The 26,915-nt window shown below is 62.1% G+C and overlaps 16 protein-coding genes and 2 non-coding genes across 18 annotated transcripts; 6 read left to right on the top strand and 12 right to left on the bottom strand.

The window, feature by feature from the left end:
* Nucleotides 1–23: 23 nt before the first annotated feature.
* Nucleotides 24–3,533, bottom strand: BCK1 (mitogen-activated protein kinase kinase kinase; the record flags this gene model as incomplete). The annotated part of the gene is made up of 1 exon (XM_060266987.1): nt 24–3,533. The coding sequence occupies one exon, from the start codon at nt 3,531–3,533 to the stop codon at nt 24–26; it is 3,510 nt and encodes a 1,169-aa protein (XP_060122970.1).
* A 96-nt stretch (nt 3,534–3,629) lies between these two features.
* Nucleotides 3,630–4,109, top strand: PEX4 (E2 ubiquitin-conjugating enzyme; the record flags this gene model as incomplete). Its single annotated transcript, XM_060266986.1, has 1 exon — nt 3,630–4,109. One exon carries the CDS (start codon nt 3,630–3,632, stop codon nt 4,107–4,109), a length of 480 nt encoding a protein of 159 aa, XP_060122969.1.
* An 80-nt stretch (nt 4,110–4,189) lies between these two features.
* MJAP1_003055 (uncharacterized protein) lies at nt 4,190–4,856 on the bottom strand (the record flags this gene model as incomplete). The annotated part of the gene is made up of 2 exons (XM_060266985.1): nt 4,190–4,323; nt 4,349–4,856. 2 exons carry the CDS (start codon nt 4,854–4,856, stop codon nt 4,190–4,192), a joined length of 642 nt encoding a protein of 213 aa, XP_060122968.1.
* Nucleotides 4,857–4,962: 106 nt separating this feature from the next.
* MCM3 (DNA helicase) lies at nt 4,963–7,465 on the bottom strand (the record flags this gene model as incomplete). Its single annotated transcript, XM_060266984.1, has 2 exons — nt 4,963–7,022; nt 7,045–7,465. 2 exons carry the CDS (start codon nt 7,463–7,465, stop codon nt 4,963–4,965), a joined length of 2,481 nt encoding a protein of 826 aa, XP_060122967.1.
* A 38-nt stretch (nt 7,466–7,503) lies between these two features.
* MJAP1_003053 (uncharacterized protein) lies at nt 7,504–8,487 on the bottom strand (the record flags this gene model as incomplete). The annotated part of the gene is made up of 6 exons (XM_060266983.1): nt 7,504–7,620; nt 7,644–7,837; nt 7,860–8,189; nt 8,212–8,331; nt 8,354–8,421; nt 8,444–8,487. The coding sequence occupies 6 exons, from the start codon at nt 8,485–8,487 to the stop codon at nt 7,504–7,506; spliced, it is 873 nt and encodes a 290-aa protein (XP_060122966.1).
* A 92-nt stretch (nt 8,488–8,579) lies between these two features.
* Nucleotides 8,580–11,345, top strand: MJAP1_003052 (uncharacterized protein; the record flags this gene model as incomplete). The annotated part of the gene is made up of 1 exon (XM_060266982.1): nt 8,580–11,345. One exon carries the CDS (start codon nt 8,580–8,582, stop codon nt 11,343–11,345), a length of 2,766 nt encoding a protein of 921 aa, XP_060122965.1.
* Nucleotides 11,346–11,413: 68 nt separating this feature from the next.
* Nucleotides 11,414–12,407, bottom strand: MJAP1_003051 (uncharacterized protein; the record flags this gene model as incomplete). Its single annotated transcript, XM_060266981.1, has 2 exons — nt 11,414–12,125; nt 12,148–12,407. The coding sequence occupies 2 exons, from the start codon at nt 12,405–12,407 to the stop codon at nt 11,414–11,416; spliced, it is 972 nt and encodes a 323-aa protein (XP_060122964.1).
* A 61-nt stretch (nt 12,408–12,468) lies between these two features.
* Nucleotides 12,469–13,218, top strand: MJAP1_003050 (uncharacterized protein; the record flags this gene model as incomplete). The annotated part of the gene is made up of 4 exons (XM_060266980.1): nt 12,469–12,525; nt 12,548–12,832; nt 12,855–12,947; nt 12,970–13,218. The coding sequence occupies 4 exons, from the start codon at nt 12,469–12,471 to the stop codon at nt 13,216–13,218; spliced, it is 684 nt and encodes a 227-aa protein (XP_060122963.1).
* A 112-nt stretch (nt 13,219–13,330) lies between these two features.
* MJAP1_003049 (uncharacterized protein) lies at nt 13,331–13,574 on the bottom strand (the record flags this gene model as incomplete). The annotated part of the gene is made up of 2 exons (XM_060266979.1): nt 13,331–13,535; nt 13,558–13,574. The coding sequence occupies 2 exons, from the start codon at nt 13,572–13,574 to the stop codon at nt 13,331–13,333; spliced, it is 222 nt and encodes a 73-aa protein (XP_060122962.1).
* A 65-nt stretch (nt 13,575–13,639) lies between these two features.
* MJAP1_003048 (uncharacterized protein) lies at nt 13,640–16,372 on the top strand (the record flags this gene model as incomplete). Its single annotated transcript, XM_060266978.1, has 3 exons — nt 13,640–15,888; nt 15,912–16,145; nt 16,318–16,372. The coding sequence occupies 3 exons, from the start codon at nt 13,640–13,642 to the stop codon at nt 16,370–16,372; spliced, it is 2,538 nt and encodes an 845-aa protein (XP_060122961.1).
* An 86-nt stretch (nt 16,373–16,458) lies between these two features.
* Nucleotides 16,459–16,551, bottom strand: MJAP1_003047. Its single transcript has one exon. It is a non-coding gene; the product is annotated as a tRNA-Asp (tRNA).
* A 301-nt stretch (nt 16,552–16,852) lies between these two features.
* MJAP1_003046 lies at nt 16,853–16,937 on the top strand. The gene has a single exon. It is a non-coding gene; the product is annotated as a tRNA-Met (tRNA).
* Nucleotides 16,938–17,736: 799 nt separating this feature from the next.
* On the bottom strand, nt 17,737–18,388 carry MJAP1_003045 (uncharacterized protein; the record flags this gene model as incomplete). The annotated part of the gene is made up of 4 exons (XM_060266977.1): nt 17,737–17,753; nt 17,904–18,006; nt 18,256–18,343; nt 18,384–18,388. 4 exons carry the CDS (start codon nt 18,386–18,388, stop codon nt 17,737–17,739), a joined length of 213 nt encoding a protein of 70 aa, XP_060122960.1.
* A 473-nt stretch (nt 18,389–18,861) lies between these two features.
* Nucleotides 18,862–19,379, bottom strand: QCR7 (Cytochrome b-c1 complex subunit 7; the record flags this gene model as incomplete). The annotated part of the gene is made up of 4 exons (XM_060266976.1): nt 18,862–18,960; nt 18,993–19,112; nt 19,163–19,318; nt 19,371–19,379. The coding sequence occupies 4 exons, from the start codon at nt 19,377–19,379 to the stop codon at nt 18,862–18,864; spliced, it is 384 nt and encodes a 127-aa protein (XP_060122959.1).
* A 286-nt stretch (nt 19,380–19,665) lies between these two features.
* MJAP1_003043 (uncharacterized protein) lies at nt 19,666–21,196 on the top strand (the record flags this gene model as incomplete). Its single annotated transcript, XM_060266975.1, has 2 exons — nt 19,666–19,785; nt 19,808–21,196. The coding sequence occupies 2 exons, from the start codon at nt 19,666–19,668 to the stop codon at nt 21,194–21,196; spliced, it is 1,509 nt and encodes a 502-aa protein (XP_060122958.1).
* A 76-nt stretch (nt 21,197–21,272) lies between these two features.
* On the bottom strand, nt 21,273–22,298 carry FBP1 (fructose-bisphosphatase; the record flags this gene model as incomplete). Its single annotated transcript, XM_060266974.1, has 1 exon — nt 21,273–22,298. The coding sequence occupies one exon, from the start codon at nt 22,296–22,298 to the stop codon at nt 21,273–21,275; it is 1,026 nt and encodes a 341-aa protein (XP_060122957.1).
* A 344-nt stretch (nt 22,299–22,642) lies between these two features.
* On the bottom strand, nt 22,643–23,590 carry MJAP1_003041 (uncharacterized protein; the record flags this gene model as incomplete). Its single annotated transcript, XM_060266973.1, has 2 exons — nt 22,643–22,738; nt 22,787–23,590. The coding sequence occupies 2 exons, from the start codon at nt 23,588–23,590 to the stop codon at nt 22,643–22,645; spliced, it is 900 nt and encodes a 299-aa protein (XP_060122956.1).
* Nucleotides 23,591–25,272: 1,682 nt separating this feature from the next.
* On the bottom strand, nt 25,273–26,571 carry MJAP1_003040 (uncharacterized protein; the record flags this gene model as incomplete). The annotated part of the gene is made up of 1 exon (XM_060266972.1): nt 25,273–26,571. One exon carries the CDS (start codon nt 26,569–26,571, stop codon nt 25,273–25,275), a length of 1,299 nt encoding a protein of 432 aa, XP_060122955.1.
* Between the last annotated feature and the right edge of the window lie 344 nt (nt 26,572–26,915).

Genomic DNA, 26,915 nt, shown 5'->3' with positions numbered 1-26,915 from the left:
AGCTCCGGCCGAGGGAAGGACGTCTAGTCTACAGATTGTCTGTGGAGCGCTTTGTACAGCGCCGAGTTCTCGAAGCAGTATTCCGGCGAGGGCCAGGCGAATACGTGCTCGAGGAGGCGAGCAGCCGTAGGGCGGCGGTCCGGGTTCGTCTCGAAACAGTTGCGCAAAAAGTGCGCGGCGGGCTTGGACGGCTTGCAGTCCGCCGGCACCGGAGGGGCACGTCGCTCGGCGCCGATTTTAAACATGGCGTGGATTGCCTCCTCGTCGGACCACGGGCGGCGTCCTGCAAGCATCTCGAGCACGACACAGCCCAGGCTCCAGATGTCGACCTTGGCGCTGTAGCCTTTCGGCGAAAGGCTCATCACTTCGGGCGCCATCCAAAAGATGCTGCCTTGGAGCGACATGTTTTCCACGTTGTTGTAAATATTGTCGCTGCGGCGCACGGTGCCAAAGTCGGAGATCTTGCAGGTGCCTTGGAAGTCGACCAGGAGGTTGTCGGCCTTGAGGTCGCGGTGCAGAATGCCTTGCTTGTGCAGGTAGGCGAGGCCTTGAAGCGTTTGGTTCAGGAACGAGCTCACCGTGTCCTCGTCAAACTTGCCGTGCTTGCGCAGACACGAGCCGATCGAGCCACCCGGGACGTACTCGAGGAAAATGCTGAGTGTGTCGTGCGTCTGCTCAAAGCCGAGGCACGTCACCACATTGGGGTGGTCGAGGTCCTTTAGCGTCTCGATCTCCGACTTGAGCGCGGCGACGACGCCGCGCTGGCGGCTCGAGTCGCGGTCGGCGTCGGTGCGCGGCAGTTCGACCTGCTTCACGGCAATCATTTCACCGGTCGTGGCATTCAGCGCGAGGTAGACACGCCCATAGGTACCTTTGCCGATCAAGTCACCCTTGACCCACTTGAACACGGGGCGCGAGCTCGGCTCGACCTCGGGGCCGGTCGGCGCGTCGGGTACAAGGCCCACCGACTCGGGGCCATTGGTCTTCATCTCGACCATGCGCCCGCCCCACAGCTTCGTCGAGCGCCGGCGGTCGAGGAGCGACTCGTCGCGCGCCGCGCGGCGCCGCTCGACGTGCTTGGTATTTTCCAAGAACCGCTTGCGGTTCTGCGCAATGATTCGGATCGAGTGGTGCTGGCTGCGTGCCAGTCCCCGCGATGGCTTGGGCAGCGCCGGGGCGAAGCTGCGTGCGCTCGACGGCGACGCAGACGCCGTATCGGTGAGCGGCCGATCGAGGTCGTGGCGGGGAAAGAGGTCGTCCAGCTGCTCGTACAGCTGCTCGGCCGGGGGACGGAAGGCCCACTGCTGCCCGCGGTCCGCAAAGGAGCCTTTGCGCTCGACCGAGGCGCGCGGCAGCTCCTGGGCGGCCTGGCGCGTGGTCGGCGAGATGGACAGGGTGAGCACCGGGCGCGTGCCCGGCGTCGCGCTGCCTTCGAGGCTGTTGGACAGCGAGCGGTCGGCGCGGATCGTGTCGCTTTCCCGCAGCGTCGACGCGTCGAGCGACTGCGCAAACGTCCCGCCGAGCGTGTCGTCGGAAAAGGACTCGAATGTCGCCGACTCCGCCTTGCGCTCCTCGGCCATGCGCATGTGGTTCATGAGGCGCTGCACGGATGCCACACGCTGCTCCTCCTCGGTGCTGGGCGTGTCGCTGCGCGGCGTCGAGACGCTCGTCGCTGCGGTCACCGACGAGTTTAGCTCGCGGCCCCACGAGCCCCGCTGCTCGCTGCGGTCGAGGTACGGCGCGCCGGAGTCTTGGGTCTGCGCGCTGCTCGGCGACGCAGACACCGGGCTGGGGATGATGGGAAGGGGGCGCACGCTCGCGCGGTCGTCGGCGGCGCGTGCATCCGGCGTGTCGACGCGATCGTCGCTTTTAAACAAGGGGTATACGCTGTGGTGCTCGTCTGAGGCCACAGCATTCTGCGACGCGGTGCGCTGCATCGCCAGCATGTGCGGCCGCGCCTCGGAGGGGCTCGAGCCCGAACGCGGCTTGGTCGGCCGTGCGTCGTTGGAGGACTGCGAGAGCGCGCGCGGCTTCTCGGGCCGCATCGGCGGCGGATTCGGCGCAGTGTACTCGTAGATGGGCGGCGCAGGGTGCGTGTCGAGCTCCAGCGCATTGTCCTGCCGCGGACTGCGCGTCGGCAGCGAGACCTGCGACGAGGACGAGGAGGCAGACGGCAGCTGCGAGTTCAGTCCGTACAGATCCGCGCCCACCAGCGGGGGCGAGGTAATGTGGCGCAGGCTGGGGTGCGACGGTTGCAGCGAGGCGGGTGCGTCGCCGCTGTACGAGCGCTCTTTTGGCGCAGCGGTCGGCGGCGCGCTCTGGGCGGCATGCATCGGGCCCGGGCTCGGCACGCCGAGCACCGTCTGTACCGTCATGCCCGGCTGCAGCTGCGTGCCGGCAGCATGGGGCGCGAGCATCTGAAACTGCGACACTTGGCGGTTGCTTGACGCGGGAAAGACCGAGGTGACGTACGGGTCGTTGCGCGCCGACGGCAGCGACGGCGCCGGCGCGATCGGCGGCGCGGCGACGGACCGGCGCGGCGTCGTCGGCGTCTGTGGCGCAGGCCACTGGCCGAGGACCATCGCCTCGTGGACGGTCGGCGTGGCGTACGTCTGCCCGCTCCACGGCATGGTGCGCGGCACGTCTGAGCCCGACGCAGCCTTTTGCGCGGGCCGCACCTGGGAGTAGGTGCGGGGCTGTGCCGGGGCCGGGGCCGAGGTGCCGCGCAAGCGCTGTGCGTCAAAGAACGGCGGCGAGAGGCCGCGATGGTCCGGCGACGTGCCGAGGCGCTGTACCAGGAACTTGACCGTGCCCTTGTCGTCGCCAATCTGCAGGCACAGTGCGAGGAGCGTGTCGTCGTCGATCAGCAGCGAGCTGCCAAGGTCCGTGTGCCCAATCTCGGTGCGGACCAAGCCCCACTGCTGCAGGTCCTGGGTCGGAATCTGGAGTTTTCGCAGGATGCACGCTTTGATCGCCGGCGCTGTGTCGAGGCCCGACACGTTCACTACCGAAAAGTGCTCGTTGTCGAGCGTCGCCTGGATCAGCACACGCTCAGGGTGGGTCGCGAGATGGTCATTCGACGATGCGGAGCCCTGCGAGTGCACCGACGAGGAGGAAAACGGCCGCGAGATGTTCAGTGGGTACACCGGCTGCATCGGCGGCGACGGCACGCGCGCGTTGTCCGTCATGCGCGGCGTCGAGCGCGGCTGGAGCACATGCGAGCGGCGGCGGGGCGACGCGACAGACGGCGCGGTCCACGCGCCACCCGGCGACGGCGTCGTCCACGCGCCGGCCTCGGCGATCATGTCGCCTGCGCGCGCCGGGCTCGAGCTATTCCTGCCGTGCCGGATGTGCGACACGCGCGCCTCGTCGGGGCGTGGGGCACGGCTCCCCTCCCCCCCCTGGGCATACGGGGCGAGGGGCGGCGGCGATGTGCGCATCGCCGCCGCAGGTTGCATATGGAACGCGAGAGGATACACCTGCTGGCCATGCTCGCCGGCAGGGTACTCCCCACCGCGCGTATACTGACTCATGCCGGGCGCCCAAGCGCGGTGGTCGAAACAAGCCTGGCGGGAGACCAGTGCAAATATTCTTGGCGGGCCGCGGCGCTTAACGCCCCGTTTGGGACCATGGCCGGCGTCACGAAGCGGCTCGTGCATGAGCTGGCGGCGCTGCAAAAGGGGCGCGATGCCAACGAGCTCGTCTACCGTCTCGAGCCGGTGCGCGAAGAGGACCTGATGGAGTGGCGTGCGGAGCTCATTGCGCCCGCCGAAGGCGTCTATGGCGGCGGCCGCTTTCTCGTGTCGATCCACATTCCGCCCACCTATCCTACCAAGCCGCCGTCGATGAAGTTTGCTACCAAGATCTTCCACCCGAACGTGAGCTGGAAGACGGGCGAAATCTGTTTGGACGTGCTGCAGTCGCAGTGGTCGCCGGCGTGGACGCTGCTCAGTGCCTGCACGGCGGTGCTGGCGCTGATGGACGTCCCCGAGCCCGACAGTCCCCTGAACGTCGACGCGGCGAACCTAGTGCGCTGCGGCGACGCGGTTGCCTACCGCTCGCTCTGCCAGATGTACACGGCGCTGTACGCCGCGCGAAAAGGCGCGTAGCAAAAAGGCCGCACCTTTTGCACCATGTGGCCACGTCGCATGCTTGTACACTATAGTCGAATATTTAGCACAGTCACACACTAGCAGCATCCGCCCTTCTTCTGCTGGCCGCCGTCGTCGGTGCTGGGCTGCACCGAGATTGTCTCGCCGCCGCTGGGCTTGATGACGTCGTCCGAAGACTGCAGCGCCTTGTTCGACACAATACGGTAGATTTCTCACGTTAGCCAAAAACAACGTACCCGTCAAGATATTCTGGAACGCCTGCTCGACGTTGGACGCGTCCAGCGCCGACGTCTCGATGAACGACAGGTTGTTCTCGGCGGCAAACGCCTTGGCCTCCTCGGTAGGCACGGCGCGCAGGTGCCGCAGGTCGCTCTTGTTGCCGACAAGCATCACCACAATGTTGCTGTCGGCGTGGTCGCGCAGCTCCTTGAGCCAGCGCGAGACGTTGACATAGGTCGAGTGCTTCGCGATATCATACACGAGCAGCGCACCCACCGCACCGCGGTAGTACGCCGAAGTGATCGCACGGTAGCGCTCCTGGCCGGCCGTGTCCCAAATCTGGGCCTTGACCGTCTTGCCGTCGACGTTGATACTGCGCGTCGCAAACTCGACACCGATCGTGCTGCGGCTCTCGAGACTGAACTCGTTGCGCGTGAAACGCGAGAGCAGGTTGGACTTACCGGTACCAGAGTCACCGATGAGCACAACCTTGAAGAGATAGTCGTAGTTTGACTCGGCTGCCATCTCGTATGCCCCACGCGATCAGTGGTGGCTCGGAGAGGGCACTGGCACGCGTTTCTCGCCGGCTCCCCCCCGCCCCAACGATTCGGCCGAATGACTAAGCTTGCATCTAAATCTTGTACACGACGTCCTCTGCGTACATAATTTCGCTCGCGTCGCTCATCGACGCGAGCGCCGCGCGCGCCTCGTCGGGGGTGAAGGGCGGCGCAGAGGACTGGTTGACGACGTCCAGCAGCGATGCAAGGTCGACGTACTCGCGCTCGGCAAACGGACCACTGAGCGCGTGCGCGACGCGCTCGCGGAAGGGGCCGAGACGCGCAGGCGCCCGCGCCTGCGCCTCGGCGAGCAGGGGCTGCGTCATGGCATCGAGCTCGCGCGCGGCGTCCGCGAGCGAGGCTTCGGTGGCGTGCTGCGTCGCCTGCCGGGTCGCGTAGGCGGTCTGCGTCTGGCCACCGAGCGCTCGCTCGGCCTCGTCCTGGTCCATCTCGTCGTCCTCGTCGTCGTCCTCGTCGTCGTCCTCGTCGCCGTCGCGGTGCGTCTTTTGGCGCTTGCCGCCGCGGCGTGTACGCATGACCTCTTTGAATAGCGCATAGCGGAGAATCTCCTCGGCCGCCTCGGCATCGCGCTCCTCGACACGGGGGCTGAGCCGCGCCTTGGCGTAGGCCGTCGCGAGACGGATGAGCGTCTCGAGCGTACGTGCGGTGAGCGGCGCGGTCTTGCGCTGCGTGCCGGCCATCTCGTCGTTGCGCAGGTTGGCATAGACATTCGTGATCCAGTCGGCGGCGCCTTTTGTGAGCATCGGGGTGATGCGCGACTTGGCGTACTGGATGTACTTTTTCACAAAGAGCGTCGTGAGCACCTCTTTGCGCTCGTCGCTGACGCCGGAAATGCCGACGTGCAGCAAAGGGTTGTACTTCTCAAAGGGCGACTCGTTCTCCGGCGCATCCGCCTCGGCGTCCTGCTCGCCGCCGCCGACGTCCAGCACCTGGTCGAGGTTGTCCTTGGCCGGCGCGCCGATCGGCTGGCCGGGCTGCACGTAGCGGTGCATGCGCAGGACGTGCTCCGAGATGCGGCGGTCGCGCTCCTCGTTCACGTCGTCGGTAATGACAAAGAGCAAGTCGAAACGCGAGAGAAGCGAGTCGGGGAGCGCAATGTTCTTGTTCGGCTCTTTGTGCACGTCGTACTGGCCATAGATGGGGTTCGCAGCCGCCACGACCGAGCACCGCGCGTTGAGCGTCGTGTGGATGCCGGCCTTGGCGATCGTCACCGTCTGCTGCTCCATCACCTCGTGGATCGCGACACGGTCCACGTCCGACATCTTGTCAAACTCGTCAATGCACACCACGCCGCGGTCGGCAAGCACCATCGCACCGGCCTCGAGGCGGCGCTCGCCGGTTTCGCGGTCGGTCGTCACGGCAGCCGTAAGACCGACACCGCTGCTGCCACGGCCGGTCGTCGCAATCGCCAGCGGCGCCGTGTTCAGCACAAAGCGCAGCACCTGGCTTTTGGCCGTCGAGGGGTCGCCGACCATGAGGATATTAATGTCGCCACGGATGTGCGTGCCGTTGGGCAGGTTTTTTTCGAGGCCGCCGAGGAGCATAAGCAGCACGGCGCGCTTGACATACTCCATGCCAAAGATGGACGGCGCCAAGGACTGCGACAGCAGCTCAAAGACGTTGCGCCGCTTTGCGATCTTGTTAATGTTGCGGATATCGAGGTCGCTCAGAGGAATGGACGCAAAGCCGCCGCCTGCTTTGTTGGCGAGCATGTTCAAATAGTTGCCGACCATGAGCGTGCGGAAGGTCGACGTCGTGCTCTGGCCGACGCGGTTGCCGAGCGACTTGTACATGCCGACCAGCTGGATACGGTCGCCGGGCTTGCACTGGTCCACGAGGTCGTCGTCCATCACCACGTCGACGCTGCGCGGCAGCTGGCCCGGCGGCGCACGCTCGGGCATCTCTTGGATGGAAATCATCTGGTGGTCGCGAAAGACGCTCAGACCGTACTCGGTCACGAGGCGGTTCCCGCTCTCGTCTGTCGTGGGGTACGTGCTCGAGGTGGGAGGGCCCGAGCCGTACATTGTCGCGTCGCGGTACTCGCGCATGTGGAAGCGCTCGGTCGCCGGGCAGTAGTGCACCGACTCCATGATCTTGGGACGCACGAGCGAGCCTGGGTCAGTAGAGATACGTACACCGTGTCACGATGCCTTCCAAGCTGATCATCTTGCCGAGGTAAAAGCTGCGCAGCATACGCGTATTCACGTGGTGGTCGCCAAAGCTGCCCCGCAGTCCAATGTGGTACTGCTTCCCTTTGATGTCGTCCTTCAGCGGGTCGTGCAGCTGGTCGACCAGCACCTTGAGTGCGTTCTCAAACGGCGGCATGAAGCCGTTGGGATCGTTCAGCAGCCCATCGGCGTACTCGCGGTTGTACGTCCGCACGTCGTCGAGGCTCACGACAAGCCGCCGGCCGTCCGTGCTCAGCATGCGCCGCACCGCACTCCGGTAGTCTGTCTCGCCGCTCTGATCATCGAGAAATTCTACAAAGGTACGCGCACGATCCTTCAACAGGTCGTCGTCGAGCGCGGGCACGTCGAACTCGACCGCGTCGCCCATCGCGGTAACCGTAAAGAGGCAGCACGTGGCGCCACGTGCTACACACCCCGCGCGCGCGGCGCGTGGAACGCGCTCGCCTCGACGAGCTCGTGGAGGTGGTGCAGGTTCGTAGTGAGGTCCGCGAGGTACGTCGTGAGCGCGGCGTCTTCGTGGATCTGCGTAAGAATAGAAAACGTACGCGGGATTCGAGCCGGGTGAATGCAGGGGGCACCGCGCTGCCCTGGTTCGCGACGGCGGCTGCGAGCGTGCGCAGGATGCGGTCGTCGTGGGGGTATGTCCCGCGCTGCACGCCTTCGACGTATGCGCACGCTTCCCGTAGGCGGTCCCGTAGGATCTGTGTAGCGGCGCGCTCTGCCTGCAGTGATGCAAGGACTGTGTGAGGCGTGCGACGTACCTGCGTGATCCGCGCCCGGCGCGGCCGCGTCGTCGCTCGTGTTGAGCGCGCGGCTATTTGCATCGTTCAGCACCACGCGCTCGACAGGGGCGGTGCCGAGCGCGAGGGTGCACGGGACGAGGTCCGTGCCTTGGGGCTCGTAGGCGGTAAAGGGCAGCGTGCCTTGCTCGTTGGCCTTCGCACACGCCGCCTGCGACGGGTCCAGCACGAGTACGATCGGCGCGGGCGTCAGCACCTCGACCTGCTGCTGGATTGCGGCGTGCTGCTGTGGGAGCGTCGTGCCGACCGAGTACCACCCGAGCACCTCCCACTGCGGAAAGACTTGCTCATCTGCGTCAGTCTTGCGACATACACTGGTCCTGCCGCTTGGCAAGGAACTGCGTATCCAACGTGCCGTCCGCGGACGCGACCTCGAACGCATTGTGCACCTCGATCTGCGACGGCGACGATGTGCCGAGCAAGGCACCGTACGCTGCGTCAGCGCCTCGACCTACTCTGTCCGTCGTTTTCGAGCGATGTGCGCACCAGGTGCTCTGCCATAATCAGCATCGGGAGCGCGTGCCTGCGTCAGTCGGTCGACCTACACGACGATCCGTGCGCCGCGCGCCGCGCCTTGGCCGTCGTCCATCGTAGGAGTGTAATTCCCCGATTCTGACTCTGGGTTTTTGCCACGACCGTTCCGCGCGGGGTAGACGCGGCTCGTGCAGCGTTCCCTTGCGTATGAGTGACGAGGACCGCGCGTCGAGCGCCGCTGTGGGCCTGCCTACAGCGGCGCGCGATGCAGAGAAGGAAGTATTGTCGGAGCCGGCACACGACCCGGCGCACGACCCGGCCAAGCACGACGAGTCGCGTGCGGCCCACGGCGAGCCCAAAGACGAGGGGCACGGCGCCGCACACGACTCACACGACGAGGGGCGCTCGAGTACAGAGGGGCGCTCGAGCACAGAGGTCTCACCGCGCCTGGCGTCCGCGCACTCGCAGCCCAAAAAGTTTTCGTCGTTGAATATCAACCAGCGCTTTTTGCAGAGCGCCGCGACGGCCGCCGCCGCGAGCGCCGCGCCGAAGCAGCCTGCGCCCGCGCCGGTGCAGCCCGCCGCGAGCCGCCTCAGCACGCTGCGCCCGTCTGCACGTCCGGCCGCCCGCACAGAGTCGCCGACGTCGTGGAAGCGCAGCTCCAGCTCGGACCACCACGAGCGCGACGGCAATGCATGGGGCAGCCCGCGCCTGACGACGGCCACTGCCGCGCCTGCGCCGGACGCCAAGGGGAACCCGACGCGCGCGCCGTGGACCAAGAGCCCAGTGCAGCCCGCTGCCCGGACCGCGCTCTCGTCGCACGACTTTCCGACCGCTGCCGAGGTCATGCAGGCCGAGCGCAAGGCCGAAGAAAAGGCCGCGGCACACGCGGCTGAGGAGGCGGCGCGCCAGCAGGCCGCGCTCAAGGACCTCGACCGCTTCCGCGACAACAATGCCAACTGCGCAAGTCACTGGGACGAAATGGACGACGAGTCGGAAGAGTCGCTCGACGACGTCGTCGAGTTTGGCGACGGCACACAGTACAAGCTACCGCACGACGAGCCCAAGCCCGAGCCGCCGAAAGAGGCCAAGCGCCCGGCGAACGCCTGGGCGGCGCCGCTGCGCACGGCGGCTGCCGAGAAGCCGCCGCTGCGTTCCGACGCGCCGCGGCCCGAGCCCTCGCGGCCCGAGCCCTCGCGGCCGACGTGGGGTCCACTCGCGCAGCGCCACTCGACTGTGACCGGCCAGCCGCTGCCAAAGCCCGAGGCGCCGCCCGCGCCCAAAGAGCCGGAAAAGTCTGCCGAGGAGATCGCCGCCGAGCAGCAGTCCGAGATGATGACCGCCGCCGAGCGCGCACGCAAGCGCCGCGAGGAGGAGGAGCGTGCACGCGAGGCGCAGCGCGAGCGCGCGCGCCTGCGTGCGCAGCAGATCGAGGAGCAGATCAAGGCCGCCGAGCGCGAGAAGCACGAGAAGCAAGAGGCCGAGCGCCGCGCGCTCTCCCAGCGCCGCGAAGAGGAGCGTCTGGAGCGTGAAAAGGCCGCGAGGGAGCGCATGGCACGTGAGGATGCCGCGCGCGAGCGTGCCGAGAAGGCCGCCAAAGAGCGCCATGCCAAGGAGACGAAGCGCGCCGAGGAGGCGAAGCGCGAGGCCGACGCCAAGCGCGAGGCCGATGCCAAGCGCGAGGCCGACGCCAAGCCCGCCGAGAAGCGCGAGGCAGAGAAGCAGTCCGAAGCCGACACCCAAGAGACGTGGCGCCGCAAGGACCCCGTGCCGACGATCCTCCCCCGCCCCAAAGAGCTCAAGGACCGCGACGTGCACAAAGAACACGAGAAAAAGGTCAAGGAGGAGCGCCGCACCCGCGAGCCGCTGCGCGCGTCGAGCGCGTCGCCGATGCCGCGGGCGCCGACGCCGGAGCCGGTCGTCACGCGCGAGGAGCTTGAGCTGGAGCAGGCGCCGGTCTGGCGCCAGTTCCGTGTGCAGCTGCATGCCGAGCAGCGCGCCGCGCGCCGCCCGTCCGAGGCCGCGCGCCACGACCACGGTCCGCGCGACAGTGCGGCGCACGCCACGTCGTACGAGCCGCCGCTCGACTACCTGTCGGTCGGCCGCGTGGACACTGCGGCAGAGGTGCTTTTTCCGCCGCGTGCACCACGCGTGCGTCTCCCTTCGGCGCGTCTCGAGCGGAGCGCGGCGCGGCGTACCGAGCCGAGCCAGCCGCTGGACGCCGAGGCGATGGAGGCCGAGCTGGTGGGCGGCATCGACGACGACGACTATGCGATCCTCTTCCGCGAAGAGCCCCAGCGCGGCTGGCCGTCGACGTCCAAGAAGCCCGTGCCCCGCGTGCACCTTCCCCCGGCGCGCCCGCGGCGCGCGCAGGCCCCGGTGCTGCCGGCCTACAGCGGCGGGCTCTTTGACCGGCCGCAGGTGCGGCCGCCGCCGCTAGTGTCGCTCCCGGCGCCGGACGGCGTGCCCCGCGCGCCGTTCCTGCCGGAGGCCCCGTCGACGTGGGGCGCCGGGCCGCTGGCGCTTCCGATGCTGGAGCCCGCGCGCGACAAGCTCGAGCAAAGCCACATCAAAAAAGTATGGGCCGCCCCGTCCGCCGGCGCGGAGCAGGAGCAGCCGAAAAATTCACTCGAAGGACTCGTCGACGACGTACTTCCCCCGCCACTCGGCATGGACCACCTGACCGAGGCGCCCGCCACCTCGGAGGATGCGGCACAGAAACTCGACGTGTTTGCGTCGCCGTTCCAGCCGTCGAGCCAGGACGAGGCGCGGGGGCCCAAGCCGTGGCCCTACCTCGGCACACCAAGAGGGCAGACACCACCCTTCCGCCTCGGGTACGAGGCGCGGGCCAAGACGCCGCGCGCTCCGCGGACGACGCGGAGTGCAGAGACGACGCCCGAGGGGAGCAAGCGCGAGTATGCGTACATGCTCCCGGCAGACTATTCCGACTTTGTCCTGTCGGATGCATGGTAGCGACGTAGTGTACAATGTGACGCGAAGTGCTGCTTGAAACGAACGACCTAGAGTGCTAACAGTCTATTCTACCCACGCGACCGCGCAAAGTTTTGCGCAGGGCCCATCCGCGGAGCATGCGGCGCTTGCACACGCCCACCGGCACCCCGTGCTCCGGCCGAGGTCGAGGATGCGCGTGGCCGCTTCGAGCGCGTTCGCCGCGCTAGGTGCGCAAACTCACCGCCAGGCATAAACGCTGGGTCGTTCATGCCCAGCGGGTCACTGGCGTCCTTGGCAGGCTTCTCGGCGCGCTTCTTGCCGCCGTCGATCGCCGTCGCGCGCACATCCGAGGCACGCAGGCCCAGCTTGCGTTTCCGATAGGCACGCTCGCGCGCCGTCGGCAGCGCCCGGCCGGGGTCCAACGGAGTATGCTCGAGCGGCGTATCCACGACGTCAATATCGCGCTCCGGCGAAAGCGCACGCACAAGCGTCTGCTCGCCTTGCACACGCATCATCGGCTGGCCATCGCGGCCGCGTGCCATGCGCTTCTTTTTCGGTGCCTCGCGGGGCTGCAGCGCCTGCCGAGCAGCGGCGTCGTGGCGTGCAAAGGCAGCGGCAAAGAGCGCAGGGTCCAGACGCGTCGCAGTCGACTCGCCTGCGTCCTCGTGTTTCTCGTCCTCGTCCTCCTCGTCCTCCTCGTCATCCTCGTCATCCTCCTCTGCCTGCACACGTCGTGCCCGGCGCGAAGTATGAGCGGGCTTGGCTTTCCGCTGCTCTTTGGCACGTCGCGCAGCGTTTTCCCTGTGTCAGTATAGAAACATACTGTTCCTTGCGCTTCTGTGCGCTTGCGGTCTGCTGCCGCGCCTGCTTGCGTGTCGACGACGTGGCAATCTCTTCGACGTCCGAGCCTGAGTCGTCATCTTGCGCTTCGCCCTCGTCATCCTCGTCCTCGTCCTCGTCCTCGTCCTCGTCCTTCTCATCAAACTCATTCATCTCCTCGCCCTCAAAGCCCTCGCCAAACTCTGGCTCGAGATCATCGTCGTCAAACGTCGTATGCTTCTGCCCTTTCGCTGCCGGCGGCATCGTGGACAAGACAAAATTTGAGCGATCGGGCGCCGATCGGCGCACGTCCAGCTGCGCCGCAATGGCCGAGGGACTGCCGAGTGTCTTTGAGGCGTACCGCGACGAGATCGATGCCTATGTACGTCGCCGTACTCATCCAGAATGACCGCCGTGAGCGCCTGATCAAGACGTCGCGCGATGTGACTGCGCTTTCCAAGAAACTCATTTTCCACCTGCACCGCTACTCTGTCGCGCACGGCTGGCCGACCGAGCCTGGGCGCGAGGCCAATGCCAAGCTGCTGCGCGACGCACACACAAAGCTCGAGGAAGTGTACGCGATGCTGCGGTCGTGTGCCGATGTCGAAGAGCTCGCGAGTACGAGCGCGCAGCCGAGTCCGAATATGCTGCGTTTTGAGCGCTTTGTCGGCGCGTCGCTCGAGGAAATGGTGCGCTGCACGGCTGACCCAGATTGAAGGCGCCTCGTTTCTCTACTTTTTGGAGCATGACGCACTCATCCCCCTGTCTGTCCTACAGGCCGCGCTGTCGACCGAGCAAGGCATCGTACGTCGCCGTGCTGACACAGCTCCTGTACATTACACCCATGCGCTACCTCTTGGGCCTTTCTGATCTGACTGGCGAGCTGATGCGCTTTGCAATCAACTCGGTCGCGAGTCCGAATGCGTCGTCGATCATTGCGCGCGTCGTGGGGATGCAGCGGGCGATTTACGAGGCGCTCGAGCCTCTGGCCCCATTCCAAGCCGAGATCCGCAAGAAGCAGCAGGTCTCTTTTACTTCCTTGCGCAAGGTCGAGGATGGTACGTGTGTGTGCTAATACAGTCGCCTACACGCTACGGGTGCGTAGCTCCGAGTACAAAGGAGACGCCTCCATGGTCCAGGAGCTGGTGCGTCGCGCACTGCAGCCCAGTGATATGGACGAATCATAGTTAGAAGGCAGGCGCGAGGATCCAGCCCGCCTTGCGCACAAAGACGACGCCGAGGGCAAAGAAGCCGACGCTCCACGCAACCGACAGGTTGCCCCACAGCTTGGCGGGGTTGCTAAACTCCTCGGCCCAGAAACGCGCGAGCCACGACTGCGGCTCCTCGGGGCGGCGGGAGGCGTTGTTGTTCAGAAAGCCGGGCTGGGCAGAGCTAGGTCAGCAGCGCCACGTACAGGTACGAGCCAGACATCGTCGAGAAAGGGCGAAGAAGAGCCACGTGGCTTTCGTCCCTTGGCCGTGCGGCACTCCACTGCGATGGCCGACGTGCGTTGGGCCGTGCCGGAATACGTCCCGGAGGAGCTGCATGCAGAGCCAAGCAGGCTCCAGGAGTATCTACATGCGCCACTTACAGGCGATGTGCAGCGCTGGGCATGCACCGCGGCCGATCTGCACCTCCTCCCGCTGCTCGGCGAGCGCATCGCAACCGATCCACTCGGCGACGTGCGCGAGCGCGTAAACGCCGACAATGAGGCGGCGATGCAGGGGCTCCAAAAGGCAGAGTCGGAGCTGCGGGCACTTCTGGGCACGGCACTGGGCGAGGAAAATGTCGACGAGGACGTTGCCGAGCCGCTGCAGCGCTTCGCCGAAGGCATGACGACCCGCGCGCCGACAGCCGTCGAGGAGACGCCAAAGGACGAGGCGACCGCAAGCACGCTCGCGCAGATGTACATTGCACGTACTTGTACACAGCTGCTTGCGGAAGCGGATGACGCGACAAACGCGGCCGACGCGGCGAAGGACGTGTCGAGCACCCAGATGGCCACGCTGCAGCGGCTCGCGGCGCTCGTCGAACAGGTGCCCCAGAGCGAGGGCGGCGAGGGGACCAGCGTGCCGCTGCGTGCGACGCACGAGCTTGTCCAACGGCGTGACGCGCTCTACAATCGCCTGCACACGGCCTATACAGACAAGCTGCGGGCCGTGCTCGACGAAATGCACTGGCCTCCGCCCGAGCACCAGAATCCGGACGCAGACCGCACGGACCTCGGCTCGTTCTCGCTCTTGGCGCACGCCGACCTCAAGGATGCATGGGTAGACGTGTGTGAGCTGCAGCTTACGGCCGCTGCTCTTGGCATACAGGCTGCGCCGAGCGCCGTGCGCACGCTCCCGTCCGTGTCGGGCTCCGAGACGGCAAACGCGGCCGTTGCCCAGCCGGGCTCGGAGGCGTATGTTCCTTTGGAGGCCGTCACGATTCTCTTTCACCCGATCCTCTTGCGGTTCCGCTACCACTTTGACGGCGACCGCTCGACGAATCGACTAGACAAGCCGGAGTGGTTCCTGCGGCATATGCTGGCGCTGGTCCAGATGAACAGCGCCTTGTTCCGCCCGGCGCCGGACGCATGGCAGGCAGGCGGCGAAATCGCCGAGCTGACACGGCTCCGCCGGCCCATTCCGCCGGTGACGACCTTCCGCCAGCGCCATATCTACGTGGACACCGCGGCAGAGCTCTTGCACAGCGTCCTGTACCCTCTGCGACGCAAGATTCACGCCTCGATGGAACTCTTGGCCGAGCAGCCTGCATTGCTTGCACACAACATCTTCCAGTACCTCACCTTTGACGCCGATCTGCGCGAAGTGTACCGTCCGGCCGCGGCTGTGGCCGAAGGGCGAGGGGCAGTATGCCTTGCGGACGAAGTCCTCGGTAACGATACCTACTTTCAAGAGTGGCTCGATGGCGAGCGTGTCTTTGCACAGCGCCGCTTCGAGACCGTGCTGGAGACGCCCAGTGCATGGGCACTTGTCCAGGCGGATACGCTCACGGACGAAGACGATCTTAGCCTCGATGCAGGCGATGCAGAGGCCGCTACGGATGCACAGACGACAACGCGCTGCGCTGGCACGCTCATGAACATCCTCTTGGGCGTCACGGAGCGGTACCAGCCGCTGCACTCGCTCGGACAACGCTGTGCATTTGTGATCCGCGTGCAGCGTCCGCTGCTGAGCGCGTTTGCTATGCGCTTGGTTCGCCATCTCGATGCATTTGAGAATTTGAGCGGCGCTTTTTCTCGAGCCATTCCTGGCGAAATTAGCTCGCTGTCGGCCGGCTCGGGCAACGATGTGGTGCGGGGCACCAAGGGTCTCAGCCGCGTCGCCAAGGCACTGCTTTCGGCAGAGTATGTCGCGCAGCAGCTCGAGGAATGGTCGGAATCGTCCTTCTTCCTGAGCATGGGGCAGGATGTGTCGATGCTGGACAAGAACTCGGCGCTCTACGGGCTCATGCTCCCGTCGCAGAGTAACGATGAGCTCGACTCGGCAAGCTTAATTTCGGCACTGAAGCGGGGGTTGCAGCGTGGCGCTACCGCCGCTGCGACGTTGCGTCCTCTCGCCGGTGCCAACGACGCCGACAAGCCGCCTACGGCGGACACCGAAGCGCCTCTGGAAGACGTGCCAGGGATTTGGGATAGCGCCCGCACCCGCTTTTCTGAAATCTCCGAACGCTCGAAACGGGGCATTGAACGCCTGGTCGTTTCAGAGGTTCTCGAGCAGATGCGGCCGTATATTGTTCGGTACGTGTCATACACTTACACAGACGCTGGGACCGCGACGAAACTCCCGAGGTGGGACAAGACGAAGACGCAGAAGAAGAGGAAACATCCGGTCAGGATATCCCTACGCGCGAGCTCTTGCCAGCACTGTCCAAACTCTCGTCTTTGCTCTCGGAAATGGTCCAGCTTCTTCCGCCTACGCTGCTGCTGCCATTGTACCGTCATGTTGCCGAAAGTCTGAGCAAAGCCGTTGTCGAGCGTATTCTTATGCCGAGTACGTACCTATTCCTGACATCCAGATGCCCGTATCTCTCAGCAGTTTGCTCCTGGCCAAGCCCGTCGCTTCCAGCAAGACGTGTCGCAAGGTTGGCTTCATGTCGTCAAAGGCTTGTCCGACCTTCCTAAGGTTGCGGCAAGGCGCGCAAAGCAAGAGCCGACGGGCTTGGGCAGGAACCCCGAGTCTGCATGGCGTTTGTTGACCGATGCTAGTGCACAGCTCCAGTAGATACCACGTCCTTCATCCCCTCGAACTACGCTCGGACCAGGACCAACAAAAAAGTGGAGAGGGCGGAGCATCACCCATAAAAAAAGCTTCCGCGCCGGGAATTGAACCCGGGTCTGGTCCGAACAATCGGGACAAGCCTTCATGACAAGGACCCGTCATAGCCACTAAACTACGCAGAACGCAACTTATAATCTCACCGCTATTAATTGTATATGAAGGTAAACAGTCTCAAGCGTTTCCCTGGGTATCCTCTTCCCCGCGCCCAAGGCGCGTGAAGGCTGTCCTTGCTCCTTGACTACAGTGTTGATCGAAAAAGGTCTTTCTTTGCTACTATTGAAGCCCGACGCAGTAAGGGTAGCTCGGCGCTTCGTGTGATATGCCGGGGCATAGGCAGTGGCCGTGGCTAGGCGAGTCGGGGCCACTGCGTCTGATTGTCCTAGAGACTAAATAGTCAATGAGCACCCTTATTTCTCAACGTGCAGCTCGGTGGTGCAGTGGATAGCATGTGGGGCTCATATTAATATGCGGCACCCCAAGGTCGACGGATCGAAACCGTCCTGAGCTACATTTTTTTTTTGAAGTTGCGCTTTGAAGTGGAGGTGGAAGGAATCCCACCGTGGACCCATTGCCGAACGTGAGGTTCCAGAGCAGTGTAGAGAGCTAGTCCATTCATTATAAACTGTAAACCATTACGGTCCAATACAGGGGTATCTATAATCTCCAAAAGGAAGCTTGCGAGCCATGTCATACGAACTTTGCTCGTCCTCGCTCGGGCCATCAAAATGAATCGATTCGGCGCCCTCGTCCGAAACTTGAATAGCAGTGTATTGCGATGCAGGTGATTTGCCTTGCATAAGAGGAGTCTGCTCATTTGATCCATGGACAGGAACAGGACTAGAAACACGACCTGGGACACCGTGTGATTCGATCGGCGCGTTGGGCGCACCTTGCACCCAGTATTTTCCCTTGCCCTGTTCTGTATAGCGCAATCCCGCTCGGCTTCGGCGCTCAAACGCGTATGCGTGGTGCATTGTAGAGTCGTTAGGTTCAGCCAACCGGTACGTGTACTCCGTGCCGTGGAATGTAGCAATGGTGTCTGCCACGATATCGCCCACATCGAAGCTGTCCCTCATTGCGTACAAGAACGGCATGCGCCCCGCCAGCTTCTCGGGAGGCTGAACATAATCGTGATAGGAGAATGCAAACGCATGAGCCACTGCAAAGATGGGCATTTCCAGGCAGATCAAGGTATCCTGCAAAGCGGCCGAGAGGTACATATCGTCGACCACCGAGCCAACTGTGGGTCAGAACACTGGGATACGTACTGTGCCGGATGATTCCTGCCGCGACCAAGATGGATATGGTCAGTCCTTGCCAGAAACTGAAGAAAATGACGCCCTTCACGCAGAGGAACTTGGAAGCGACACGGAACGGCTGCAGCTCCTTGTGAAGACACACCCAAAAGATGGTCAGTGCATACAATGCAATAAAGACAGAGATGTCTGCGTGAGCATACCGTTTGAATACGTACTGTACAACAGCGCAATCCACGTGTATCCATTTTGCACATTCAAACGTCCGTCTTGGTACTTGCCGAGGATCTTAAGCACGACTGTTGCAACAGCCAGAATCGGCTTGAATTGTACATATTCTGGAGTGAGCGTGTTTGATACGTACGGTGGATACCCCGTTTCAAGTACAAGAATGTATACGGGTCGCTGAGATCCATAGGGGGTAGAAAGAGGTTGAGTGGAAACAGATGCGGCGTGGGCGGTCGGCCACGCAGCATTGCCAGGATATTGCTCTCGCCGCCCAAGTACTCAACCAGCAGGTTGAAGAAACAATAGATCACAAAAGCCAGAGGTCAGACGCAGACGACCTACCTCGTACAAATCCCGCACGAGTCCAATCATCTCTGCCAGCTGCAGCGAGAAGAGCGAAATGGTTGATGCGATGGCATAGAGCAGCGGCCTACGTGAGTCAGGAGCACTTACATCACAAGGATGCGCACAACATAGCGCTGCCAGTACGGCTTGTAATAATTTTTGAGCTGCAGCAAAATCGAATACGACGAAAACACAGTCGTGAACAGCGTCGCACAGGTGCACAGGAAAAGCAGCTCAGCTGGCAGAGATCTGCCTGAGCCCGTATCTCGCGGACGAGTGTGCATGGAAAATACACTTGCTTGTGCCTGCACAAGCCACTACAGCCGTAATGGACGGGCCTGCCTGGACGTGTGGAGAAGCGTCGAGCGAGGCAAGCGAGTGGGCCCGTGGTCCCCTCTCGGAAGAGCCGTGCGAAGCGAGCGCTATGTAAGAAGCACAAAGAACGTGTACTTGACTTGCGCACGGCAGAAAGCCTGCAGGCTCTCTGCACTCGCAAATGGAGTGTATCATAACCATGTATGTTGGGCCTATGTACCGATACATGGCCACTGCCGTACACTACGACAGGACGGTGATATAAAAGTGGGATACATCGTGACGCGCTTAGTGGCTAGACTTGGTGACCTTCATCGTGTCAAAGTTAGCCCGCTCGTCGTCAGCCTTCTGGATCTGCTCCACGAGGGGAGTGATGTAGCGGACGTCCTGAGGTCAGCTGCTGCGAAAAAGTAACGTACATCCTCGGGGGTGATCCACTGCTCCTTGGGAAGGTTGCGCTGGAGGATCGAGCACTGAACCGCGCGCCGCATGCGGTAGGCGCGGTCGTAGCCCTCAATCGGCTCAAGACGCGAGATAGCCTGTTGGCGCGGTTAGTCCCGTTCATGCGCGCGGGCTTGTGCAAACGTACCTTCTGCATCTGGTGGTTCTCCTCCTCGAGGAGGTCGTCGTAGCGGAGACCGAACTGGCGGTAGCCAGCAGTCTGCGCGTACGCGTTCGCGACCGGCTGAACAAGCTTCAGCAGCGTCGGCGAAGACTGGATGAAGTTCGCAAGCGAAATAGACTTCTGCACAGCCGCTGGTCAGCATTCTGTCCGCACGCGCGCAATTAATACGTACAGAGGCCATGGTCACGATCGCCAACTTGGTGGAAGACGATTGAAAATAGGTTCGCGCGCCGCCAATCCGGTCCGTCCCGCGCCGGCGATTACCAACCAGAATTCACGTGACTACTCCACAATACGAACGATCAGACCACCCAGTTGCCATGGCCGAGGGGGTGAGCCGCCGGACCGTCGCCGTGCTGGGTGGCGGTATCGCAGGCCTTTCTGCGGCATTTTCCTTATCTCGTCAGCTGGATCCTCAACGTTATAAAATCGTGGTGCTCGAGGCGCAAAAACGGCTCGGAGGCTGGATGCACAGCGAACGTGTGCCTGTTCATGCTGATGCCAAGAGCGACGCCACGGCCCTGCTCGAGAGCGGGCCACGGAGTCTGATGCCGTCTCGGTACAAAGGGCTGCGTACACTTGAAATGGTATGCCCTATTTCTGACGCAGCTCGACCAGCTCTCCCTGACCGACAGAATGGTGTTGGTCCCCAAGAACTCTCCATCGGCAAAGAACCGGTTTCTATACCACAACGGACGCCTGAACCGGCTCCCTTCTTCGCCTTTCTCTGCACTTTTCGCAATGATGCGCCTGCCCCTGGTGCGTGCGACGCTCCCTGGCCTGTTCCGTGAGCCGTTGGTCGAACGCCGGACAACATCCGAAGACGAATCGGTGCACGACTTCCTGTCGCGGCGCGCAGGCAAGCCGATGGCGGAAAATATGGCATCGGCCATGATCCACGGGATTTATGCCGGTGACACGCGAGAATTGAGCATCCAAAGTGTGATGCCCAACCTCGTGGACATGGAACAGACGCACGGCAGTCTGTTGCGTGCGGCGATGCCCTTTGGCAAGAAGCTCAACTCACGATACCGTGCAGGGCTGCGGAATCGATGGGCAGAGGAGAAGGAAAAAGCGGCGCGTGTTTCCCAACGCCTCCCTCCTGCTTTGCTGGACATGGTGAAAAGCACGAGCATCTATTCGTTTCCCAACGGCCTTGGCGAGATTATCGCTGCATTGCAAGACCACCTCATTGCGGCGCCTCACGTGGAGCTGCGTATGGATGCAGCGTGCGAGAAAATTGAGGCAAGTCCGGATGGCGTGGAGCTGCACCTTGCCAACGAAAAGGCACCGCTTTTCGCCGACCGCCTTCTTGCGGCGCTGCCGTCTGCTAAGCTGGCTCCTCTTCTCCCCGAGATCCCGCACCTCGGCTACAACCCGTCGGCAACGATGAGTGTAGTGGACGTCGTACTTGCGCCCCCCGATGCATCCTCAATGCAGTACGAGCTTCCGATCCGTGGCTTTGGATTTTTGGTTCCCCGCAGTGCGTCCAACAACCAAGACGAGATCCTGGGCGTAGTACTGGACAGCGATGCGATGCCTAACCAAGGTACGCCGGGTGCGGATGGTCGTCCCCCTTTCATCAAGCTCACCGTGATGCTCGGCGGACCGTACTGGCGAGGCAAGCAGCGGGAAGAGCTCCCCTCGGTCGACGAGATTGAGCAGCGCGCCCTGCGCACCCTCGAAAACATGCTGGGTGTGCCCTCCTCCGTCTTGCAGACGCATCTCCGGCTGCTTCGGGGCCGTGTGCTGGAGAATACCATTCCACAGTACCTCGTGGGCCACCCTGCACGTATGCAAGAGGTCCACGATGTGCTCGTACACGACCCACGCTGGCGCGACCGCCTGACCTTGCTGGGCTTTAGCTACGCGGGTGTGGGCGTGAATGATTGTGTGACGAATACGCTGGATGCATGTGATGCGATTGTCACGCACGAGCAAGGCGATGCATCGGAGCAGACTGCGAGTCAAAGCACAGGGTTATGTGCAGCGCTGTAGTGTACGCGACTATATACCATGAATGATAGCATTGTACCCCATGCTTCTATTTGTGCAGAGTTAGGTATGGGTGGCATTACTGCTTGAAGAAGGAAAGCAGGTCCTGCACGTCCTCCTTGGAACCCAGGAAGATGGGGCAGCGCTCGTGGATGCTAGTCGGCACGACGTCCAGCACGCGCTTCTCACCGGTGGTGGCGAGACCGCCGGCCTGCTCCGTGAGGAAGGCCATCGGGAAGGCCTCGTACAGCAGACGCAGCTTACCCTTGGTCGACTTCTTGTCGGCGGGGTAGCAGAAGATACCACCGTAAAGGAGCGTGCGGTGCACGTCAGCCACCATCGAACCGATGTAGCGGGCCGAGTAGGGCTTCTTGGGCGCCTCGGGGTACTTGACCGACTCGAGGTACTTGATCACGGGCTCGTGGTAGTACATGCTGTTGCCCTCGTTGATCGAGTAGATCTTGCCACGCGAGGGCACCTGGATGTTGGGGTGGGTCAGGATGAACTCGCCGACGCTGTTGTCGAGCGTGAAACCATCGACACCGCTGCCGGTCGAGAGCACAATGTTGGCCGACGAACCGTACATGCAGTAGCCGGCGGCGACCATCTCGCTACCGGGGCGGAGCACGTCCTTGACCGAACCAGTCGAGCCAGGCTCGATCATGTAGATACCAAAGATGGTACCGATGTTCACACCGGCGTCAATGTTGCTCGAGCCGTCCAGAGGATCGAACACAATGCAGTACTTGCCGACCTGGTTCGACTGCTTTTCGCCCACAATGATCGCGTGCTCCTCCTCCTCGGACACGAGCACGGCCGATTGGCCCGAAGCGATCAGAGCGTTGACCATGACATCGTTCGAGATGACGTCGAGCTTCTTCTGGTCCTCGCCCTGGATGTTCTGGTTACCAGCGACGCCAATCATGTTGTTCAGACGCGCCTTGCGCACCAGGTTCTCGATCACCTTGCAGGTGGTCTGGAGCGAGTTCAGCAGCAGCGTGAACTCGCCAGTCACCTCACGGCGACCAGCAAGCTTCGCGCCCTCGCTGAGGACGTGGCGCGAAAGCGTAATAATGTCGGTAGTAGCCGTCTGGTATTCCTCCATCGTGAGTGTTGAATCGGAAGGAAGCAATTCTCCGCGCCCGCACGGCACAACCGGGTTCCGCTTGGGCCAATTGCCACGCGGCAAATCCCGGCAACCCCCGTTGGCCGCCAGGGTCCTCCCGTACCACGTGGCATAAAATGAGCAGCGCCTGTGGAGCTCGCACGGTGCACCGACGCAGTGTCTCATGACCGTGCGCCTGCACGCCTGCAGTCCGCCGGATAGCATTGCGCGCTGCACATAGGTTATTTTTTGCGACATGCATTAAAAAGTGATATTGGAACGATTAGGAAGGAGGGTTTACGAAACAGCGAAACCTATCAAAGACTTCAACTAAGTGGCTCCATTTACTTGGAGGGAGCAATCTCCTTGGCAACCTCATCGAGTTTCGAGGAGATCTCCTTCTCGGACTTGCCAGCAGCAGCCTCTGCCTCGTGCACAGACTGGAGGAGAGCCTGGTAGTTAGTATCGTGATAGGTTTTCGTACATACCTTGTGAAGGGCAGGAAGGGTCTCGCTGCGCAGGTACGAAGTCACCTTGGTGACGCGCTCCTGGATGGGGAGCTTCGAGTCAAAGGCCTCGGTGTACACCTCCTTGTAGGTAGAGGAGAAGGTGTCGATGATGGGAGCAAGGCGCTTCTGGCCCTCGGTAGGCAGGCCTTTGGCGAACTTCTGCAGGTTCTCGAGTTCAGAGAAGAGGTTGTTGACAAGGCCCTGCGCCTTCTTCTCACCCTCAGCGACCTCAGCCTTGGACTTCTTGGACCAGTCCTGGGCGATCTTGGTGAGGTTCTCGTTGATCGAGACAATCGTGTTGCCGGCGCGCTGGAGGTACACGTTCTCGTTCTGCTGCAGCTGCTCGACAGCCTTGTTCGTCTGGTCGTAGAGGTTCTTGGCGTTCTCCTTCACGTGGGTGTCGTAGAGGCCCTGGGCGTAGTTCCTGTAGTTGGAAACCACACCGTTGGCCTGGTCAACGGGCTTCTGCACGATCGCAAAGAGATCGTCCCACTTCACCTCGAAGGGGTAGGGGAACTTGGACTTGGCAAAGGTGAGAGTCTGCAGAGCCAGACCATCAGCCTTGTTCAGGGGAGTGCTCAGACGCGAGGTGATGGGCTCAGCAATGGCGAGCGACTTGGCGAGCACGTTCTCGCCGAGCAAAAAGGTGCGGTAGAGAATAGAGTGCGACTTGATCACAGAGTACGAGTAGTCCACGGCGCCCGAGACAAGCGGAACGTGGACAATGAAGCTCAGGGCCTCACTGTTCACGAGGGGCTTCGAGATATTCTGGGTGTCGGTCATCTTGTCTGCGCCACTGATGGTTTCAGGAGAAGACAATATAAAGACAGATAGGGGGGCTTGTCTTTAAGTTTGCAGTGCACTAGCACGGTGAAACGCGCCGTGAATGTACTGTCACATCAATGCATTCATTTGATTGGCTTAGATATTGAGGATGCCGCAACAGGGCAAGATAATTTCGCAAGGCGTTGCCGGCTTGGCCCAAACTCGGTTCCTTAGGCAACTTTCTCCCATTCACCGGTTATCCAGCCAATCCACGCCAAGAATGTTCGCCCGTCCCACGTGCAAGACTATTTGAATTTTTGGCCAGGGCAGAGTGCAGGATCAAATTGTCTGCTGACCGTTTGGGCGCAGCGGAGTGCATGGAGAGTGCAGCGTCCGATCAGTTGGGACACAGCCGAAGCGGTAGGAATTGCATCATGATGTCTATTTCATAGTGGGCTGTGGATCAGCAGATTCGTCGTCGAGCATGAAAAAGGTGCCCCCGGAGGCGGCACTGTTGACTTGAGCAGGGTGGGCTTCGTACGGCCGGTCACTCCAGATTGCCGACAAACGCCGATCGGACGGACGTGCATGGATGTTGCTGTGATCTTGCACATCGCTGGTATCTGACCCACCCCAGTCGCCCACGTCGTAGATATCGTCAGCCTGATTGGTATCGGCGCGGAGAGGCGAGTACAGCGTTTCAATTTCACGGCGTGCGCGATATTTGCGCTCGGAATGGTACGCTGCATACAGGCCAATTGACGAACCTGCAAGATTGGCCAAAATGTCGCCAAGCTGGAACGTCTTATACTGAGGGTGAGTTGGACGCACGACGTACGGGCAACATGCTTTGCACAAACTCGGAACCAATCGCGCCAACAAGCACGCTCGCAACGAAGGAGACGGCCAGAGGCATGTAACGCCAGATCCAAATGCGCCGCGCAGGCTAAGTCAGCAGGGCTGGGCAACCTACCTCGTCTAGGTCCCAGATCATGTAGCACATAAAAGAGGCCATCATGAAACCAAGAAAGTGCATCACTTTGTCGTTCAAGTATACATAGTCTTGTGCTGATGGATGGAAGCTAGTGTGAGAAGGCCATCAACGTACCCAAGGAGGCCTAGGAGAACCAACACAGCTACATTGATCAAGATCATCACTGGGCGGATCCGCATGGGCAGGGAACCTGCTTCGCCCTGTGTATCGCCAAACCACAATGTTTGTAGAGGAACAGAGAGCATCATGTATGCCTGAATCCGCTGCCAAGCCATGGGCTCCTGGGGAACAATGTCCCGAATTCGGTCGAGTGCATCATTCAACTGGATGGGCATGGCACCCTACACAACGCTGCGCCAAGACGACGAGAATGATGACAGTGTTGGTGGGGAAGGTGCACGTCCTCCACGTTGGGACGGCTCCATCGGCCGAGTTGTTATTCGTGCAATTCGGACCATTATCTTTCGCAGACCCAGCGGTCCGTATCCAGAGGGCTATGGCATATATCTCTCGCACCTATACACGTTCTCACTTTGGAACACATAGTCTAGAACCAGTCGAGAGCCAGTGTTCCCTAGAAAGAACCAGGCAGATTATCAAAACCGACCTGACGGCGGAGAAAGGGGGGGTTGGGGGCAGATGGGTGAGGGGAGGGGGAAATGTATCTCATCGCACCGTTCCAGACTGGCGACGAAGCCCAGGGCCGTCATTGCTCGGCATAGTAAGGCGCATCTGTCCGGGGACGCATCTGCACTCTAGACCCCGTGCGCTTCAGTCCCGAGGGAATGACCGAGGTAAGATACCGCTGCATTCCGTCCGAGGCGACCTGGATCGCGCGCACCGTCTTGCCGTTGCGCACCGGTGTACCCTCGTTGGACAAGGTCGTGACGTATGACGCGGGCTTGGCAACCGCCTGCAGGTTCTGGATCGATTGGTGAGAGATGATGCGAGGCGGTGTGTGGTCCACGCCACCCTGCATGGAGGACATGATCGCCGACTGCGACCGTGGCAAGTTGGACTCGAGCGAGTGCATCTGCATCTGGTTCACCAAACGCGAAGTCGAGTGGAAGCGGTCATTCTCGTCCAGGTCGCGTGCCTCGTCGTCGGGCGACGACGAGGCAGAGCCGTTGTCGTCGGTGAGCTCGGCCTCGGACGAGATGGACGAGTTGCTGCGCGAGTGATACGTCATCGATTTGAGTGCAGCAGTCGGCGTAAGCAGCGGTGCCGACAGGCGGTTGGGGTCGATCTTCGACACGCGCTTCGGCGAGTCGGTCGTCGTATGCTTGTTCCAGCACGGAACTTGCGACGCAGGCAAGTTGCGCAGAGCAACGCGGCGTTCCGAAGCACGCGCGTACCGCTCGCACTCGCGACCAGCCTCGCAGCCGCGCAAGAACATCTCGCGGCGGCCAGCATCAGCGCGAGTCTCAAAGCGACGGAAAAAGGGCGAGAAGTGGAATGTGATTTCTTCCTCCTCAATGCGGAGATCATAGTCCAGCAGATAGAGTAGCTGCTTTTCCATCAAGTTCACCTCGGCCTGCGAGAAGTATACGCAGTAGCGGGTCCAGTGCTTGTTCTTTGGCGAAGAATCGTTGAGATTCTTTGCTGCGACGATGAGCGTCGCAAGAAAGACGCGGTGGAGCGTGCACGGCATACCCTTCGCGACGCGCGGCAGGCGGAACTTGAGGCGCTCGAGGTAAACGAGCGTGCTCAGCAGCGTAGGGACTTGCACGTTACTCTTCTCCACAAGCATCATAATGAACGCTTCCAAGGTCGGAAGGTTTTGGATCCGCGGTGCGCACTGCTGGTCCTGACTCTGCTCACTCTGACCAGCAGGCGAGCATTGAATCACGTCTGTGGCCTGCTTCGCAATGTAGGCCACCATATCCCGGGACACGGGGCACCGAATGAGGTCCGTAATCGAGGGGTTGTGGACAATGCGGGGCAGCAGGCTGGCCGGGTGACGGCGCATAGCGCTGCTCGAGATCGAGCTAGGCGTAGCAGACATGGTATAAGGCGCAGAAAAGGAAGATGAGCGGGATCTGCGGGGGGAGAAAGCAGGCTTGTGGTGCTTACTGCACAATCTCCAAGTCTAATCGCGAGCCAGCGACAATTAGAGCCGAGAAACACAAGGTCTGTGACGGATTGTTAGGGAGGGTAAGGACGTGAGTCGGGAGCCAGACAAGGATCAATGGCACGAAGAGAAGCTGTCTTGAGTTAGCATCCGTCCCGGAGAGAAAGGCGGTGTTCCCCACGTACCAAGTAACAGCTTGCAGCTCTTCTTCGCACTCAACTGCGCCTGTCTGTGCAGCGATGCACAAAAATAGGGGTCGGCGGTGGTGGGCTGCAGGG

Source organism: Malassezia japonica, chromosome 5 (genome assembly GCF_029542785.1).
Source record: "Malassezia japonica chromosome 5, complete sequence".
NCBI classification, from domain to species: domain Eukaryota; kingdom Fungi; phylum Basidiomycota; class Malasseziomycetes; order Malasseziales; family Malasseziaceae; genus Malassezia; species Malassezia japonica.
The sequence above is the reverse complement of the archived record's forward strand: the minus strand, read 5'-3'. Positions and strand labels throughout refer to the sequence as shown.